Here is a 19,243-nt window from a genome sequence, read left to right on the forward strand (position 1 = left end):
TGAACTGATCTCAGTCCCAGAGAGCACCTGGAGCAGGATGTGTGACACTGCCTTTGCCTAATGCTGGGACAGGGGTGCCTTTAGAGTGCCTTCCCAGCACTCCAGCAGTGCCATGCTAGCTAAAACCCACAGTGCCTTCATTTGATCCCCAAACTCTCTTTAAAACTTCCCAGAGCTACCTGCAGAAGTTGGCATTCTGTTTCTGTTTCCAGTGTCCAGTCAGCTTTACTCTGAATACAGAGGTCCCCTCTAGCCCTCAGTCTGCATCTGCCAGCCTGCAGCAGGAAAATGCCCTCTGTGGTGGAGTCTGTGGCTGCAGAGAACAGGACTGAGTTTTCAAAAGGCAGCCCCAGCTGGCTGAGCCAGGGAAATGAATGCCTGAGCATCCCTTGGAGTGTGTATTCATGCTGGCAGGAGGTGTCTATCTGCACATCCACTGCTCTGCCATCACACTGCAGCTTCATTAACAAGCCCACGTTGCAGATGTTGTGTTGAAATGAGCCCCCCAAGACTGCAGCACGAGGCAATCCCATCCTCTGCAACAGAAAAGATTACACAATTTAAAACACACAAAGCAAAGCAACTGTCTTCTCATTTGTTCCTAATTCATGAGAAAGCATTTCTTCTTTCTGAAACAATCTGTGTTTGGAAAGGACCATACAAGACAGCTTGATTCAGAGAGAAATCAGAAATTTCTCTGTGAAAAACCTGAAAAAATCTACATGGGGGGAGAGGGGAAAGAAGAATAAATCCTCAAATAATCTTTTCATAATTAATGCAGAAGGAAAAAATCTTAACCTCCCCAATTCCACACTGAAAGGACATGCTTTTCACTAGATTTTAGGACAAAAGTTTATTTTAATTAATAAACTATTATTAAGCAACATTTTTATGGCAACACCTACCATTGTATTACTCCAAATTACCACTTCCCCCTGCAAATGCTCTGACTCATTGCTCTGTAAGAACTTTAATGACCAAATTTGGCCTATCCATAAATGTATCAGGAGACAGTTTTCTGTGAGTCAGTGATCTGAAATACACAGAGTGGAAGGGCATGCAGAAAACAACAATCTGGGCTTACCTCTAGACTGACACACTTGTTTCTAAAAGTAAGTACCCATCCTGTCTCATTGCCTGCCAGGCTCACTTCCCCATCAGCTTCCAAAGTGCAAGGCCCAAGGACAATACCAAGGATGCCCTTGTACTTGTCACTTCTCATGGCTGACACCTTCAGTTGGTTCTCTCTGGCAATTCCCAGAGAATGAAGTGAAGGCAAAGAATGCTGGAAGTCGATTTCTAAATGAGGATGGGTGTTACTGGTGGCATAGAGTTGTAGGCAGGCAAATATGTCATGAAAAGAAACGTGTCCAAAGAGGATGACAGTAAAGTTGCTGGTAAATATTGACCCATTCAGTGAAACTCTTGCTGGAGTCTGAAAAATTACAGAAAACTGTGGTCAAGTTTGCTTTCCTGTCAGGTCACATACTGTTTTTAAAAGCTCATAATACTAGAGAGAACTGTTCCCTACACCACTTTGTATTCATCCTACATAATTATAAATGCTGAAACAAACAGCGACATGGACTCAAATCTTTATTTTGGAGTTCCATAATAGAAACAACAGGAAGAAAACCCAAACCAATTATTAATGAAAATATTTGAAAGTGCACACAAAACTTCCAGGAAGCTCAAATCCATTTCTAAGTGTCTGATACTTTCAGTACTTATTCCCTCCACAGTAGATAAGACACTGTGCTGTTGAGAGCAAAGTTTATAAATGAAGCAAGTACCTCAAAATGATGGAATGCAATTGCACCATTGCAAAGGCCAGAAAGTTGTTTGTTAGCAGATTCTCCACTGCAAGCAACCTGTTGATGTTGTCAACAAAGCACATTCAGAAAATTAAGAAAAGCAGGTAGAACTAAAATTCAAAGGAGCAAGATACAAAGCTGCTTTAAGGATCAAATGGATGAAGGCACCAAAACATAGATTAAAAGTTAGAGTTCTGTTTCAAAAATATAAAGTTTAGTGCACTAAATACATTAAAATAAATGGCAGGATTTCTGCAAACCTCTAGTACATGTGGAACAATGTCCATCAGTCCTCCCACATCATGGTGAAGTGAAAGAGAAATTTCTATAGCAGTGTCAGTGATTTTCTTCTCTATTTCAATCTTGAGCTGCTCTGTCTCCACTGTGGTTGTTATCCCTGCAGCAATCTTTCTGGAGAAATTCTATGCACAGAAGAAAGCAAATCATGGAAAAAAACAACAACTGGGAAAGGCAGAGTGTGTTGCACTGTGCTTAAACATCACAGCCTGTGTCAGGGAGGCAGCACTGGTAAAATAAAAGTGCAAATTCCTCAAGGCAGCCTCATTTCAAATAGAGACTGTAGTGTTATGCCAGACCTTCTAAATGCAGTGTATCAATAATTCCTTCTGGCTCCAAAACATACTGAGAGCATTCAGTACCCTGAAGGATTTCAGCCCTCAGGCACAAACAATTAAAGCACTGGAACTATTAAAAAGCAAGGCAAAGGAACTGTTTAGAATTCTTTGCACACCTCTGTGTCTCACCCTACCACAGTGGTTGAAGCCACTCAAATATAAGCATGTGAGTGACTTGAGCTTTGCAATGGATGTCTGAGATAGCAAAGTATTTCAACTCTTCTTTTATGAAAAGATAATCTGGAATACAATAGAGCTGTAACATTCACAGATCTATAGCAGAAATGCAGACACAGAGAAGAGTGGCCAAGCAACACCATACCAGGAGCCATGGTCCATAATGCTTCTGGGGGTAGGAATTTCCAAAGGGAAAGCCATGCTAAACACTGTTCTGATCTTTAGCAACCATCCAAAGGATGACACCAGGACCAGTTAAATTCAGTACCAGAGGCAAGATTTAGGCCTGGTGGTCCCCTTCCCATTTATAAGGGAAAGATAAAATTGGACAAGACATATGTTCATATGCAGCAAAGCATTTCACTTAAATGAGAACTGAATGGAGCATCTCATTTAGTCTAGGTTCAGCTCCAAAAGCTCAGATGACAGGTTCACAGTATGACAAGAAGCCAGACAACACCTTTCTTTCACTCAGTAATTTAGTACATCTCAAAAACACAGCAGCTTCTAAAATAAAAATATAGATTGCATAGGAAAAGCCTAGAGTTATTATATATACACAAATGGTCCTGCCAGAAATTAAACTTTCACAGGCAGAACTCTTCTTACCTCATAATAGCCAGCAGCTTCTAAAACAAAAGGGATCCCATGTTCCTTGATCTTTGAGATGTTGTGCTTTAAGCTCACAGACAGCTGGGATGTTGGAGGCTCTGTGGCCACTCTGTGCCCCTCAAACACAGCAACCATCCTTTCACTGCCACTCTGCAGGGCTATGGCAATGGTGTGATTTCCTGTGCCATGCTCACATGTGGCAGTAAGATTGCCATCCAAAGGCAACCCTATTGACAGGGAAGGAAGTAAAATCATTACAGACTACAAAGATGTATTACAGATCAAAAGAAGCCTTCTGTAATTTTTCATAAGAAAACACACACCTTTATATAAAGTGTGATCACTTTACTGATATTTATAGAAGGACATTACCTACCAGGTGAAAATCATATTAAAAAGGGACTGCTAAATTAAAATGTGGCAGGTACTTTGGAAATCAAGAACTTTCCTTCTTTTGATAAAGGATATTTACCAATTGGTATTGTGTCCAACTCCAGTAGTCAGCTGTCAGAAAAATTCAGAAAATATTTATTCTGTCCAAAGGAACCCATGAAAATTACTGATAACTCCAGTTCATGAAAATCCACAGCTTTGCTTAGGAAACCACACTTGGCATAAAACTACACTTGGAGGAACTGGTTAGCTTAGGTGCTGTGCAAGAACACAGATGTACAAGAAAGAAATAATTTACTCTGAAATATTTCAAAACTCTTTGAACTATTTCTGTGTCAATTTAATTTTCTCAACAATATTCAAAAGAATGCTGCTAAGTCTAGAACACATTTTGTTCTGGTGGTGAACAAACACAACTCATCTGTTTCCACTGATCAGAAGTCATTTAGATAAATTCACCTTATTAGAACACGCCATCAAGTCAGATTTTGTTCCTACCTGCATCTTTTAAAAAGTCAACATTATGTGTGAAAGTCCCACTGACTCTGCTGTGCCCATGATCCATGATATTGAAAAAATCTACAGAAAGAGCCTTCTCATCCACCTGGAAGCTAGCTAGCCCCCTTTTCTTCTCTTTACTCAGTTCCAGGTGTCCTTTCAGTCTTGCCTCCCCTGGGATTGCCTGACTGCCATTCTGAACCATGGCAACAGTGAGATTGTGCACAGTGGTATTCCCAAACACATTCCTGTTCCTGACTTGCAGTCCATACAGTCTTTGGTTGACCATCACATTGATGTTACCTGTAACAGACAGAAATTATTACTGTGGAGAGAGATTCTTGGGACAGAAATAGTCACAGTTTTAGAAATAATGTATAAATTAACCATTACTTTAATAGTAAAGTAGGAAAATTTCCATTTATTACACTAGATAAATTTGCCTAATCTAGAGAGCAAAGCAGTTCAGTATTGAGGGTTTTTCTACTAGTGAGTGTCTGTGTTTAAAATAAATTACATTATAGTATTTCTGGCAGCTGTTTCTTTTTATTCACCAAGCTTCTTGTGCCCTTAGGCCCTGTACTATACTGCACTCCCTCTGAAGGAAAATTTACAGATGGATTGTGACCTAGTACTTGTGTAATTGCAGGCTAATCAATCCCTCCAGAGCTCTGCAGTGACCTACTCCACCCATGGAGCCATTCAAAGGAGTGGGACTCTCAAGTCAGCCCCCACATTTCAGAAGAGGAAAGAGGCCACCCACTATTTCCTTTAATCCATGAAAACATGAAAAATCCAAACTATGTTAGTTCACTGAAAAATAGTCTCAACCCAATGACCCAGGGTTGATTTTGCATGCTAAGTACTCTGCTCTGCATTATACAGAATCACAGAATGGTTCAGGATAGAGAGACCTTAAAGTCCATCTTGTTCCAACCCCTCTGCCATGGGCAGGGACACCTTCCACTGCCCCAGGTTGTTCAAAGCCCTGTCCAGCCTGGCCTTGAACACTTCCAGGGATGAGGCATCCACAGCTTCTTGGGGCAACTTGTTCCATTGTCTGATCACGCACACAAGAATTTCTTCCTAATATCCAATCTAAACCTGCCTTCTGTGAGTCTGAAGACTTGTGCAAAGTGCTTCTCCAGCTCTCTTGGAGCCCCTTTAGGTACTGGAGGGGCTCTAAGGTCTCCCTGGAGCCTTTTCTTCTCCAGGATGACAACCCCAGCTCTCCCAGCCTGGCTGCAGAGCACAGGGGCTCCAGCCCTCTGATCATCTCTGTGGTACACAGGTACACATTGCTCTTCTGTTGGGGGCCCCAGAGCTGAATACATTGTGCAGCCCAGGAAGGATTCCATTAAAATTAAGCAGTGTCCTTAGATAGCTGCAGGTTAGGACAAAACACAAAGGAACACAGTACCATCATGAATGTTGTTTTTGCACTTGAGTAATCCATCCAGAGAAATGAGATGAGGTATGGCCTTTAATCCAGTAAAAGTGTGTTGGACTCTTCCATTCAGGGACAAAACAAAACCAACTTTCTGCTCCCTGGCTCCCATGAAATCCACGTGAAGCCTATTTTCATTAAGCTTCAAGTCAGAAGACAACAGAAGTCTAAAAAGACAGACATAAAATTGCTAGTAAGATATTTTTATAGTTGATTCAGGATTGTCAAGACATCTCTCCTCACTCAAAGCAGGATCAATGAGAGCAGGGTGCTCAAGAGTGTGTGTGGTCAGGTTTGGAGTATCTCCAAGGATGGAGACTCCACAGACTCTCTGGACACTCATTCCAGTGCTGTGAATCAGGCCATCAGATGCCTTGCAGTCAGCACACACGATTCACCACATGTTTATAAATCCCTCAGTAAAGCTTCACAGATTGGCAGACTAATTTTCCTTTAAATTTCTTGAAAGCTTTTGTTATGGTTCCTAATAAAAGAAAGAGCTGAAGAGACTCTGAGTTGGTAATGAAGTTTCTCTGTCACAATATGAAATATCTCTTTGGTGCTGATTTAAAAGCAGCATTTGAGAACCCAGTTTAAAAAATAATTTTAAGTGTCACCAGCATTTGAGTTTGGTAAATGAACCAACAATATTTCTTTGCATCTTGACCCTGAATTGAATGGTGTTGGAGAAACATGGCACAGCTTTTTAGGGAAACCTGCTGGAGCAACAAAAAGTTCCATTTTCAGTGTTTTAAGTATAAGATTGAGACACAATTTTCACATGGCCTTCAACAAAATACCCACTAAGCTGTCTGACTTTCTAGACTCAAGTATACTACACAAAATACCTAAAAGTGAGGCAATCACTCCAGTTTTCATAGTGTTAGACATCCCTCCTAGAAATTGGAACCCTGTTGAAAGACTCATGACAAGTAAAAACTCAGTGAAAATCCACTCCATGGGCTACATGGGAAGAACAAAATGTACACTGTTCGGGGAAGTAAGATTCATTCCATCAGTCAGTAACTGAAGTCTGTACAGATTGCGTCCTTTTAGCTGTTCTCCAGAAACATTTAACAGTTTATTTTTGTTTGTATTCTCCCTGTAAAACAAACCCTAAACAAACTGTCATTCCAAAAATTTTAAGTGCTCTGTTTTCTTTCCTGTGAACTGCAATAAATTGCTCTCTTCTGGCTTACCCTGGTATTTAAACAAATTTAATGCCCTTTTGGAAACCCAGAACTGCAAGCATACTACAGAACCACATGAAATACCCTTCTTGGAATATTTTATCTATTTTTAGTATTACTAGTAAATCCAATGTGCTTCATCTAAATTGTAGTAACTTCTGATTTCTTTAACTCTTATTTTCTCATTCTCCTTATCCCATCCAATTAGTAAACACTGGGACCTCAGCAGAAGTTCTAAAATTCTTCATTGCATACTTTTGTATTTGTGAAATTTGAAAAATCAGCTGAAACTTGGAGAGTCAAATTGCTATTTCCCATATCTGCCACCTCAGAGCTTTCTCCAATACTTTAAAAACCTTACAATAAACACTGGGAAGTGCCCTTTTCCACTGGTATAACTTGTACTATCTGTTCACTCAAAGTTCTCTATACAAAGTCCTTCAAAAGCATCTAGAACACATTAACACAACTTATACCAACTTATGCAACACAAGGAGCAAAAGTATTTCAATAATAGGGATAACACATGAACTGGCATTTACTCAGTGGCCTTGCTGCAGTCATAGGAGAGTAATTACATTTAAATTTGTATCCCAGAACACTCCTCAGTTCCTCAATTAACCAACATTCTGATTTCTCTACCTTGATGGAAATATTTTGCTCATGAGCTGGAACTGTACTGATTCTGGATTTGTCAGGACTGTTTGATGGAGAAAAGCCCTCAGTTCAACAATTCTGGCATTCCTCCTCTTTTCATTGTTCATATTAACCTCCAGCATCAGCATTTCCCTTCCATCGGAATGAAGGTGAAGGGAGCCATTGACATTGTTCTCATCATAACTCTTCAGGGCTGCCTGGGCCTGCACACAGAGAAAAAGGAGAGCAGGACATTAAGGATCTCAGATTATCATTCACAATACTGAAATACCAGTCTGAGCAATGAGACTGCAGACAAGTTGGGAGTGGACAAAAGCAGAGAGGGGAGCAAAGGGGAAAGGAGCTTTTAGTTCTCATCTTTGTTTCTCATAATCTAACTAATTTTATTTGGCAATTAATTAAATTAATTAACAGTTAACTGTTAACTGTTAACTGTTAATTAATTAAATTAACAGTTAACTGTTAATTAATTAAATTAATTAACAGTTGAGCCTGTTTTGTCTGTGAAGGAATGGGTAAGTGATCTCCCTGTCTTTATCCCAACCCTGTCACAACAAAATATGAGCTACATTGAATTTTAAGTACAATTTAATTAGACATTAAGAGTTTTCTGAATTTCAGCCAAAATACAAGCCAACTATTCCAACTCCATGTAGCTATCTAGCCAGAACAAAACCTAACAATCAAAAGTTAACTGTTTCCCTAACAATTTACGCCTCTTCACTGTAGTCATTCAGTGTACAAACTGCAAAAGCTTCAAGTTGAAGCAACAAGACTGTAATGACCAGGGGACTGACCTGTGAAGACATGTTCTTGTTGATGGTGACTTTTACACTCACACCACAGTCCAAGTGCTCCAGTTTAGTCTGCCTGGAGAACAGCTCCCCACTTAGGGCCATTGCTTGTGGAAACTCAAGCTATTTGACAAGGTAAAGTATCAGAACAGAACATTGCATTCCCCCCAATTGCCTTATGTGATTTAATGTCTCAACTTCTAGCACAAAGTGGGTGATGCATATAAGCAAATGTGCATATCAAATTTTACCAGTTATATCCCAAAATACTGAAAAATATATTGAAAGCAGTAAAAAAAAGCATGAAATAAAAGGTCAATGTGTGCCTTACAAAGTATTATTGACACAAACAATTTATACATAAGTGAACAGTTATTTGTCAGGGCCAGGACTTGATTGGATTAGGACATTTACCAGCAACAAACAATTATAATTCTAAAGACTAACACAGTAAAACAGTCAGCAAGACATAAAAAATACCAAAAATTAAACCCACCCAGTACCTGGAATGAGTGTGTTACATCCATGTGTAAAAGATGTCTAAAATCTGCCTCACTGGATTTGTCCTGATACCTCCCTAGAAAACTGAGAACATCTTCCTTATTCACCTTTAAGACAGTCTCAAGCTCATGCTTCACCTGTGTGTTAAGAATGGGAGTAAGAAAAGTGCACTGACTATTAACCCTGTGTATAATGAAAGATCAGAGAAGTCATCCCTACACATCATGAAAAATGAAGCTTTCAAGCTATTACGTTTTGGCTCAGAATGAAAAACAAGAGAATAAGGAAAAATAGCTTAAAAAATACGTTTGGTAAGAAAGATGAATAGACACAACTAGATAAGGGTGAGAACCCTGAATCCATCCTATCCCAGTATTTGTTTTATTAATAACATTCATGCATAATAACATTCTAAAAATAATATTTGAAGTATTTTTATCATGGATTACTACACAACATATTATTATACAAAATTAAGGAGGTACCAAGCACATAATGACCCTCTGAACATTTTGGTTGCAGCAACTCTGTGGTGAGAAACTAAAGACCTATAGCAAGTGAGGTCTGAAAAGACAAAGTGTAAATAAACAGGTAGTTAATGTCTCCTAACTAATTTAATGGGAAATTTACTCACATTTTGATGACTTAGAGTTAAAATGCACATTTCAACATCTTTGGGAAACATGCTGTAGTTATAAGGATGTGTTAAGCCAGCACAAATCTAAAAAGAAGTTTGAGAGAAAATGCAAGGAACATAAGTCATATGCAGTAAACCACTCATTTACAAGTTGTTTTGGTGTATCAGACCAAAGGAAGTTTTTGGATAACTCACATAGGGGTTTTCAGGTTGGTAACCAAGTATGAGAGTCTGAACTGTTTCCTCCACTCCATTTATCAAAACTTTTGTTTCCATGAAATAGTGCTTTTGCTTTTTGTCAACAGTAAATGTCTCCTGCAGAAAGAAGCTCTGCAGAAAAGGCACTTTAAAAGGATGCCTGGAAAAAACCCAAGAAATAAACATAGTGTAAAAGATCTTAATAGACAACTACAAAAAGAAATTATGCAGAGTTCAACTTGAACTCCAAAGTTATCTGTTACCACCAGGGTGTCAGGTACAGAAGCAAAACACATGGGACTGGACATTTAGGAAACTACAGAGCATAATGACAAATTTATACAAACTCCACACACTAGCCTGAATTTTTGATAGAGTTTCCATCCTGGATTTGGTAAATGCATGGGAGAAGGTTCTGCTCTAAAGTTCTGACACGCACAACCAGCACATACACCTTCTACACCTGCATGGCCAAGACTTCAAATAGGGAGTGTCCAAAAGCTCCTGGCAGGTTTGAAAATTTCACCTATCCACATTTTATGCTTTATGTAGAAGCAGTATCTACATGTCAAGAATCCTGTGCAACAGATGTTCAGCACTACACAGCTCTAGGAGTAATTTACTTCAGTGTAATGGTTTATGGACTTTATTAAATATTTCTGCACATTTACTTAGTCAGACCTCTTGGAAGCATGCACAAAGCCTTATAAGCAGACACTGGACTGCCTTTACACATGTTAGAATACCTGGTACAGGTCTTCATTTACATATTTTTCTAATGAAAAGACACCTCCCAGTGTTTTAGTTATCTCTAAGCTGCACAGCACTCCTGTGCACTCCTGTAGATGCTGCTGTGCCTTAAGAAAGCTGAGATGTCCCCAGAAGTGATCCAGATGTCTCTAATCTGAGCACACATTTTTACTAAAACCCTCAGGCTGGGCTTTAGTAATGGATAATGAAGAGAGAAATTTCAGGGACAGCCAACATGTAGGAGAAGTGTACTCATTCTCATCAGAAAATGGAAATATATTCCAAAATCTAAATAAGACCATTTGTTACATGTTCTAAGAGGATACCTCTGGCTTTAGAATGACTATATAATGCCTAAGGACTAGGAAAAAGGCACATGGATGGCAAAGAGAATCAGATCTGGATTTTGGAACTTCTCACCACATACAAGTTTGGACACACCATAAATCCTGCTGTTTTCAGGAAAGGAGGCTATCTGCCTGGCTGAGCTGCCAGCAAACATGTCACAGCACACATGGTCTGTTGCCTGTGACAGATCTGTTCATTGTCATTTCAACAAAGAGGCCAAAACCTAATGGATGCTAAAAATCAACCATGAAGCTGCTGTACTTGAGCAAGTTCAGAGAACCAGATGGGACAAAGAACAGACTCTGTGCATGTGCCACTCTCACTTTGTAAAGCCCAGAACATTTCCTAAGAGCATCAAGATGCACATTAAATATAGGCCAAAACATTCTTAAAAGACAGAGATAAGAGTACTAAACCTGAAATGAAGAGTTGCACGTTTTTGATAGAGCATCTTCTCCTTCCTCAGCTCCTTTATCTGACCTTCACACTGCAGTATAACAGGCTGACTTTTATAATCTCTCCATACAATCTTCACAGAAAAGTTTGTCTTCTTAGGCTGCACTCAGATCATGAGACCAGAACAGGAAAGGACAATTGCATCAGATTTACTGCATTCATATTCAAGAACCTCAATATGGAAACCATGTTGTTCAACAGGATGCAGCAAGGCTGTCACTTCACAGACAAACCATTTCTGCTGCAGTTAAGTCTAGATCTCCATTAATCTCTCAGAGGATTAAAAGTGCCATCAGTAGTAAACTGACTCCAGCAGAAGACAAATGCCCATTAATGTATCACTTGAGTGACACCTACTTGCAATATAGGCAAGCTCTGGTACATAAAAATCCAAACTGGATTTTCAAAGCATGGAAAAAGCATTTTCAAAGCTATGTTTAGAAAAACACTTTTTAAGACTTCCTGCAAGGTGTGAGTGGACCAAAGTAACTGATCAAAGAACCTATTTTGAGGAGAAACTGCTGATTATCCTTCCTGTGCCACAGACATCAAGCAAAGCAAAAATTATTTTAAGACTAGAAGGGATGTAGAGATTAAAATAGCCTATAAACCTGGGTTGTTACCATGCTCACTAGCAGACAAGAGATTCTGATTCTCCAGGACAGCAGAATCTTCTACACCTCTCATACATCTTCCTCAAGTTGAGAGTAACCACATCTCCAGCTCTCTTTCTAGTCATGCTGTCTCTCTTCACCCCCTCCTCCCTGACTGACTGGGCTCTCTAATAGGTGAGAAGTACCCCAGACTATGCCACACAAGTTTTTGTTTTCTTTTTGAACCTAGATTTACACTGCAGCCTGTCAAAACAGACAGAAATAAATGCATTACTGGAAGGGTTTAAATTTCAACACTAGCAATAACATCTTTCAGGAAGAGAGTGCTGAGTCAAAAAAAATTGCTTTTGTTTCTCTTTCTCACCGTTGGCAGATTCTGATAGCTGGCTGTGAAGTTAAATTCCTGTTTTGTACTCTTTATCTTAAAGCAGAGAAGTTTGGCTCGTTCATTATTCTCCAAATGAATCTCATTCTTTACAAGCTGATTCCACAGAGAGACCATTTCACTATAGCTATGCAGAACATTCCTCCCAAGATGATTAACTGTGGATGCCTGAAAAACAAAGACATTAGTCTGGCTGAGCCAGGACAGACAGCATTCCACTGTGCAGCAGCACAGCACAGAGGTGACAGAATGATCACTTACAAGAACTATTAGAAATGTGTGCCATCTTTTCCATTATCAAAATACCCCAAATTACCATACAGAGTTCAAAGTTTATTTTATCTCCTCCAAACAAGAGAGAGACAAAAAGCTAAATAGTTGATGAACACTTTTTTCTCATTCAAGAATGTTTCTCACATTTCTCCATGACTGTGCCTGAGGCAGTAGTGACCTAAGGAGGAAAAGCTGATAAAGGAACATCCTAATCATAAACATAAGTTAAATTGCATAGTGACAGAAGTCTACCACATTGCCTAATGAACAGCAACTATGATTAAATTAGTTTTAAACCTCTGAGCATATCACAGTCTAAAATAAATGAGGAGGAAGCTTAGAAACCACAGAGTCAGGGCACAGTGATAGCACATAGCCCTGTCCCCAAAGCCATACACCCTGCAAAGCACCATGTCACCCACCTGCAGGTATGTGGTAGCTGGTGTGTAAATGTGAACTTTTCCTTCCTTCTCATTGCCTTGATCTTTATAGAATAGTTCCAGTATAAGGTCTTTAATGGAGAGAGCTCTTGCAGCTGTCAGCTGGGATGTCAGTAAATAAGCAGAATGCTGAGGCTGGTGCAGTTTGTGAGCTGTGTACAGGTACAGCCATGGGGTGTCCATACTGAACCCACCTGCAAGGGACATACATTAAAGCTGACACAAATCTGAGATTTCAGGTTACTTGGATTCTAACTCCACTTCAAGGCTGATAAGATCCAGGGGTTCCAGAATGAAGCTAAAATGCTACTATCAACCTTTTCTCTTGGAATTGCTAAAATCTCTGGGTTGGATATAATGAAATTAATGTCCTTCACTTGTGTAAATGGAACTGCTGGAAGAGGCCAGCCAGGCTGTGGTAGGTTGGAGATTTTGAAAACTCAGCTGGACAAAGCCACAACAGATGTGATCTACTACTAGAAACAGCCCTGACTGGAGCAGGAAGCTGGGCTGGACAATCTCCAGGGTCTCTCTCTTCCAACAAACATCTTTATCATTCTGTTGCACTCACGCAAAACTGCTCAGAAAAACCTGGCAGCAGCTTCCAATGCCTGCTTTTCTAATCACAGACTGGAAATGGTTTGTGGTACTTCACCTTCCCACTTCTTCAGGCCATTTCTGGATGCATCCTTCCACTGCAGCCCAGCCACAAATGGCACATGGTCATTATACTGCACCTCAAAGTTGGTGCTGCTCTGCAAATACACCTGAGAGGTGTGCAAGTGCTGCAGCTGGATTCTAAAATTCATCTGTTTTTCCAGGACTTGCATGGTAAACTGGAAAAGAAGTGAAGCAACTTTAAACAAAAACAAGATCCCATTCTCAGGGCTGTGTAAATTACACACACAGAAGCAGGAAGGTCACAGCTTCTGCCTTTGCACATTTGCCATTCACTCTATAGATTTTCATGCATGCTCACCAATAATAGACTGAAGTTTCTTTAATATGCATTTGTTACAACTACAGGAGAGTCAAAAAGAAAAATGCTGTAATATTCTGAGTTGTTATAACCTGTGCCCTCCTTCCACATTGTGTCACCAAAGCAGCTTTCATAAATCTCTACAATAATTTTATATGAGTTAATAATGCAAAAACCTCAGAGCAAATTACAACCCAACTTTTCCAGTATTTGCAAAATTTATCTTCTAGCAAATGTCAGAGATTCAGTGTGTCTGAGCTAAGACCTCACCAAGCTCAAAATTATTAGGTCTGGGTACTTGCCTTATATTATTAGTACACATCATACTTTAAAAAAAAAGGTTGTAATAAAAAAAATACAAAATTTATTATTAGTCTGTCTGTTAAATATTTGAAGTGAAGGTCTTACTTTTCAACCATCACTATTACCTCCATGAAATAGCTGACTACAGATGAACTGGAACTGTTCTTAAAGGCTTGGCTGATCAGCACTTTCTTCTTGTTGTTTACTTCATCCCAATGTTTCCCATAGTTCACTTCCATCTGGGAGGAAATCCAAGATGCAGTCACTTCATGTTTCAGGTGAACCTAAAGAAGAGGGCATTGCCTTTTTGCTGTGATCTCTTGCTCATGTTGAGAGCCCTGAGTACAGGTGCCACAGGGGTGCCCAGCACAGAGTGCCTGGCTCAGCACCCACCTGGTGGCTGTAGGAGGGAGCCTGCACACAGTGAAACTCATGGCCCAGCTCCAGGCTGTAGAAGCCCCGTGCACCCGTCTCCACTTGAACTTTCTGCTGCGTGCTGCACTCGTGGCAAGGGGTTTTTGCCTCTCCTGCTCAAGTTAAAGCACAAAGTTACTTATTCAAGTAAATCAGAATTAATCTTTCAAAATGTTTATAGTATAAATATGGCACTGGCTTCAAGAGTTCTACTTTTCAGAACATCAAAGTGAGATTTGTTTATTTTTACAATTATATCCTTGTTGATTTATCTTATAAATGCACAAACTTCATTACTTAAACAGAATTTTACCTGGTTGAAGTAAAAGAACTACAAACTAATCACAATCAAACTTTGCAGCTTTCTTGGTATCACACAATATCTGATGATTTTCTGTTACCACCTAGCTCCCAACACCATGATATTACATGACATTTCATCTTTAAAAAAAACCAAAAAACTTCCAGTCTTTCTGGACACTGAGAAGAAAATTACAATACTGAATTTGAAGCTCCAACTAATAACTAGGAATAATTTTTAAAATGAAAAATCCAGTACTTCTGTAAGGAAGTATTTGCTGAATACTTCAGGTGGAATAGCTGTCAAACTAGGTTTAAACTGAAGTGTAACTATGCTCCAAGTATCTAACTGCACAATTACATAGCTACAGCCAGGCATCTTAAGGTAGTGTTTAAATGTCCAGGTATGTTTTCTTTGCTGTTTATAAAATGCTGTGATCAGCATGCCATTTTTTAGCAAAATTATGGGGCCATGTCTGTGTAGGTTTAAGAAAACTTTATTACTCATATTGCTACATACTCTCTGAAGGTGCAACAGAGTTAGCATAAACAATCCCCCTGTAACATTTAGCATGATTAGCTACTACAAGCATTCAATACTTTGATATAACTGCACTGATGTTCACCTGCTTTGTCCCACAAAATTAACACAATTCCTATATTGTAACCAGGGGAGCAAAGCCAGCTGCTTCCTAGAAACCACCCCTCATATTATTGAGTGCATGCATGCAATCATCTGAAAACACAAATTAATTAGGAGCAATTCTCATTGAAAAAGTGATTTTTAATCTAATGATGGATAATGCTTGTGAAAAGCCCATTTAAAAAAAAATTGGTTTTATATGCAGACTCAAAGAGTAAAGTATATCCAACTGAAACAGAAACTCATCCCCAAGTTTCAGATCACAGTTTAAAAATTAACTGAAATCTTTCTACTGTGCTCTAACCACAGAGGCAAATCTTGTAGGAAAAATGAGTAATACAGAATACTTTTACTTTCCCTGTTTTTCAGTGTACCTAGGAGTCCATATTTAATCTGCAGACCATGAGACCACAATCCCTCACGCTGCTGGAGAAGAGCAATGGCATGAACTCCAAGAACACCTGGCAGGTGAGTCTCCCCTTCCAACGAGTATTGTCTCTGCTTATCATCAACCTTTTTCTCCAGAAGTCCTATAGAAAGAAGAGAAATGATTATGCAGTGATAGAACTTGAAGTTACTTCAGCTAGTTAAAGGAATACTACAGTGGGGAAACCAAAAGGGCATTCAGTCTCTCCACAATTATGAACTCCCTGTGTAGTGAAGAGATAAAAAGACAGAGCTGGATGTTCAGAAAGTGTCTTTCTCCATCTCCACAGACAGCCTGCAGACCACACTTCTCACAACCTGCTTCAAGCTTATTGAAATGCATGCAGCCAAAACTGCTTCTCAAAGGAAATAAATTCAGATAGACAGATCTTTTAATTAACTAAGCCCTAATGTGTGAACATGTGGATGTTCACCTCTAATAAAGTCAGAGCAAGCCTGTGGCTTTGCAGCAGCACAGCTGGTACAGCCAAGTTTTCAGGTGCTGGGAGTTTGAAATCAGACCAGAACTGGCTTGGATACAGTCACTGGCAGTCTGTGTGAAAGCTAAGGATGAAAACTTCACCAAAAGGTCATCCACCAAAAAACAATCTGCCTTCTGCATTTCTTAGTTCTGTTTGAAAGTACTACATAACCCTATGACATTTCAGTCAAAAATGAGAGCTTTAGACATAAATTATTGGTTTATTTCACTGTATTATCTTAATTTTAATGTATTGATGTTATACAAATATTAAGGCTCTCTTTCTGATACTTCCTCTTGTATTTTCCTCTTAGCTTATTTATGAGAAAAAAAGTCTTCAAGATTTTTAGAACAGCAGGTCTTAAGAGACATTCAGCTACAAATATGTGTCTCTGCACTGTTTTGTACTAACAAAAGTGAAAAACAGCTGTTATTTTTTGGCATGTTTTTATCAAGTAATTCCTTTCATCTTATTTCCTCTACCCTTTCCAACAGTAATTCAAAACAGACTTATTTTAAAATTTCTTTTATTCTGAAATATATATATTTGTATTAATTTATGCAGGATAGTAATTTTAAAAAGGAGTCCTTATGGACTTGAAAGAAATTTAAGGAATAAATGTCCAAAACCATGCAACTCTAACAAATAACAGCTGCAGAACTTGCATTTATATGGCAAATACTTACTGTCCTCTAACCTGAAAGAAAGGCAGCATCCTTCAACAAATTATTCAGAGATACTGAAAAAGCTATCTTCTTGCCAAGCTGTTTAGTGATGTTTCCTGACAAAATGATAGGACTGCTTTGCTTTATCAGCTTTACCTCCAGCTGAGTCATGTATCTCTGCTCTCCACTCAGCATCTGCAAATCTGCCATTCCCTAGAACAAACAAATAAATCAAAAAGCAAACCCCAAGCTGCTCAGCAACATAAGTGAAGTTTTAAGAAAGCAATAGTATAGACTTGGGTGTTTCATAAATGAGATGAGAGGAAGAAGAAAATACATGTTTTTCTATATATATAACAATAAACCTTCCACATCCCACAAAGCCTAAAACTTGCCATTGATAAATAATGGAGAGGAAGGATGGATTTGTTTTTCCAGTTACACAGAGGTCACAGTGGTGCAAGATGCTACTTCCTTCAGCTTCTGCTGGTTTTAGGACTGAAATCACTACAAATGTTACAATATCAGGCCAGAAGTTAATAGGGTGTTACTGAAAATATTGGCAGTCTCACAGAGTTTTAGGTTGAAATTTAGCACTGAGGCTATCTCAAAAATATGTAATAAGGAGAACTGGTAATTTCTCTGATGGATTGCTCACAAAACTGTTTTTCAATATGTGTATTTTCCCTGCCTTTCTTTTCTGTGCTTTTATGTAAGTATTCATGCTAGAAGGAGACCTCATGAAATGGAAACATACCTTAATGTAATACACATCTCGGTCATCCACTATGAGCTCCAGGTGTCCAACTCGGGAACTTTTAGAGAACTCAAGCCTCCCTTGGAGAAAAAGAAAACTCTTTACATTTTCTTTACTGTTCAGTGATGCTTCTTAAGACTGAACTTGAAATGATAGCTGTTCTTTTTATAAACAATAGATACAGAGAGATTAAAAACATAAACATCAGCTCAAAGAAAAAAAAGTTAGGATCAGAATTTGCAAAGGCATTTTGCAAAGTGTCTTCAGAATAAACCAGTAATTTTGAAAATATATTCTGAGGAGAATAATTGAGAAGAGGTAAAGAAGCTGTCTCCAACAAAACCAGCTTAGTTCTGGAATTGATTTATGCACTTTAGGTCTGTGCTAAAACTTGTAAGTTGTGTTGTGCTGTGGAGACATTTCAGGAGCTCAGAACACTGTGCACACAAAGCTTTGCACAGTGTTGGTAAAGCGTCCTTGCAATCCATTTGGAAATAACCAGGATCAAAAAAAAAAAAAAAAAAATCGGAGTGGAAAATTTTAAATACATGATATGGTAGAATAAATCAACACAAAACATCACTTGACCAGCACACCAAAGAAGCTGCAATATGTTGTCTATATTATTATCATTAATTGATCAGTTTATATTTCCTCAATGGGTTTTGTAGATTCTGAATTCTATAGTACACTGTGATTAAACTGTTATTTTTTATTATAATGGATGACAATATCATAGTCAGTACTACAGTGATTTAGCAACAACTAAGTTCATCTCCCAACTAACAGAACACAGCAAATTGAAACAGTAAGGCAAGATCAGCATACGTAAAAGATGTTAGAACAATGCACCATATTCTTTAGCCTTCAATTCATCAATCCTGGTAACAGCTTTCTTCTCTAACATGACTTTATGAACCAGGTACTGAACCTCTGTCTGTGCAAAATATAGTCTTAACCAAGATGCAAACCCCATTGGGAATGGCTGCTACCTAAAACAGTAAGCTGACAGTTATCACATAATAATGCAGTTCCAGCCTTGTGAAATACGCTGATATTTCTCAGTTAATTGTAATGCAGTTCTCCTAACTGATATTAGCTGATGATCAGGCTCTTAGTTGAAAAACCTACCATCAATCTCAATTTTTTTCTTAGGTTGTATAAACTGGATTCTGAATTTCTTCTGTGGGACACTAAAACTTAGGTCAACACCAATATCTCTTTTCAAGTCTGACTTTGGAGTCCCAAGGAAGAAGTGAAAGACAGCTTCACTAGGGATCCATGAATTCTCCTGAAAGAAAAAAAGGATAATCACATTATTCATTTGGCACACCATTTACAAAACAATCTCTCACACTGACACAACAGAGTGTTTGTGTGTGCTGTTCAGTAGATAAAAAGAGTATACACCTCCTATCAGCATCAGCAATTTGTGTCCAGCATATCTTCCCATAT

The 19,243-nt window shown here is 38.8% G+C and overlaps 1 protein-coding gene across 1 annotated transcript in view; it reads right to left on the reverse strand.

Annotated features, from left to right (window-relative positions):
- LOC131565426 (uncharacterized) overlaps window positions 1–19,243 on the reverse strand; it is a 68,518-nt gene that overhangs the window by 29,713 nt on the left and 19,562 nt on the right. The window contains exons 18-37 of the mRNA XM_058816296.1: window positions 18,920–19,079; window positions 17,789–17,868; window positions 17,064–17,244; window positions 15,833–15,988; window positions 14,495–14,628; window positions 14,227–14,385; window positions 13,475–13,655; window positions 12,802–13,013; window positions 12,086–12,274; window positions 11,068–11,138; window positions 9,551–9,713; window positions 9,353–9,439; window positions 8,221–8,340; window positions 7,409–7,626; window positions 5,550–5,743; window positions 4,130–4,432; window positions 3,236–3,465; window positions 2,075–2,236; window positions 1,121–1,435; window positions 180–536 (exon numbers count right to left, since the gene is read on the reverse strand). Coding sequence (XP_058672279.1) covers window positions 180–536; window positions 1,121–1,435; window positions 2,075–2,236; window positions 3,236–3,465; window positions 4,130–4,432; window positions 5,550–5,743; window positions 7,409–7,626; window positions 8,221–8,340; window positions 9,353–9,439; window positions 9,551–9,713; window positions 11,068–11,138; window positions 12,086–12,274; window positions 12,802–13,013; window positions 13,475–13,655; window positions 14,227–14,385; window positions 14,495–14,628; window positions 15,833–15,988; window positions 17,064–17,244; window positions 17,789–17,868; window positions 18,920–19,079 — 3,672 coding nt within the window. The remainder of the gene's footprint in view (window positions 1–179; window positions 537–1,120; window positions 1,436–2,074; window positions 2,237–3,235; window positions 3,466–4,129; window positions 4,433–5,549; window positions 5,744–7,408; window positions 7,627–8,220; window positions 8,341–9,352; window positions 9,440–9,550; window positions 9,714–11,067; window positions 11,139–12,085; window positions 12,275–12,801; window positions 13,014–13,474; window positions 13,656–14,226; window positions 14,386–14,494; window positions 14,629–15,832; window positions 15,989–17,063; window positions 17,245–17,788; window positions 17,869–18,919; window positions 19,080–19,243) is intronic.

Source organism: Ammospiza caudacuta, chromosome 17 (assembly GCF_027887145.1).
Source record: "Ammospiza caudacuta isolate bAmmCau1 chromosome 17, bAmmCau1.pri, whole genome shotgun sequence".
In the NCBI taxonomy this organism is placed as follows: Eukaryota; Metazoa; Chordata; class Aves; order Passeriformes; family Passerellidae; genus Ammospiza; species Ammospiza caudacuta.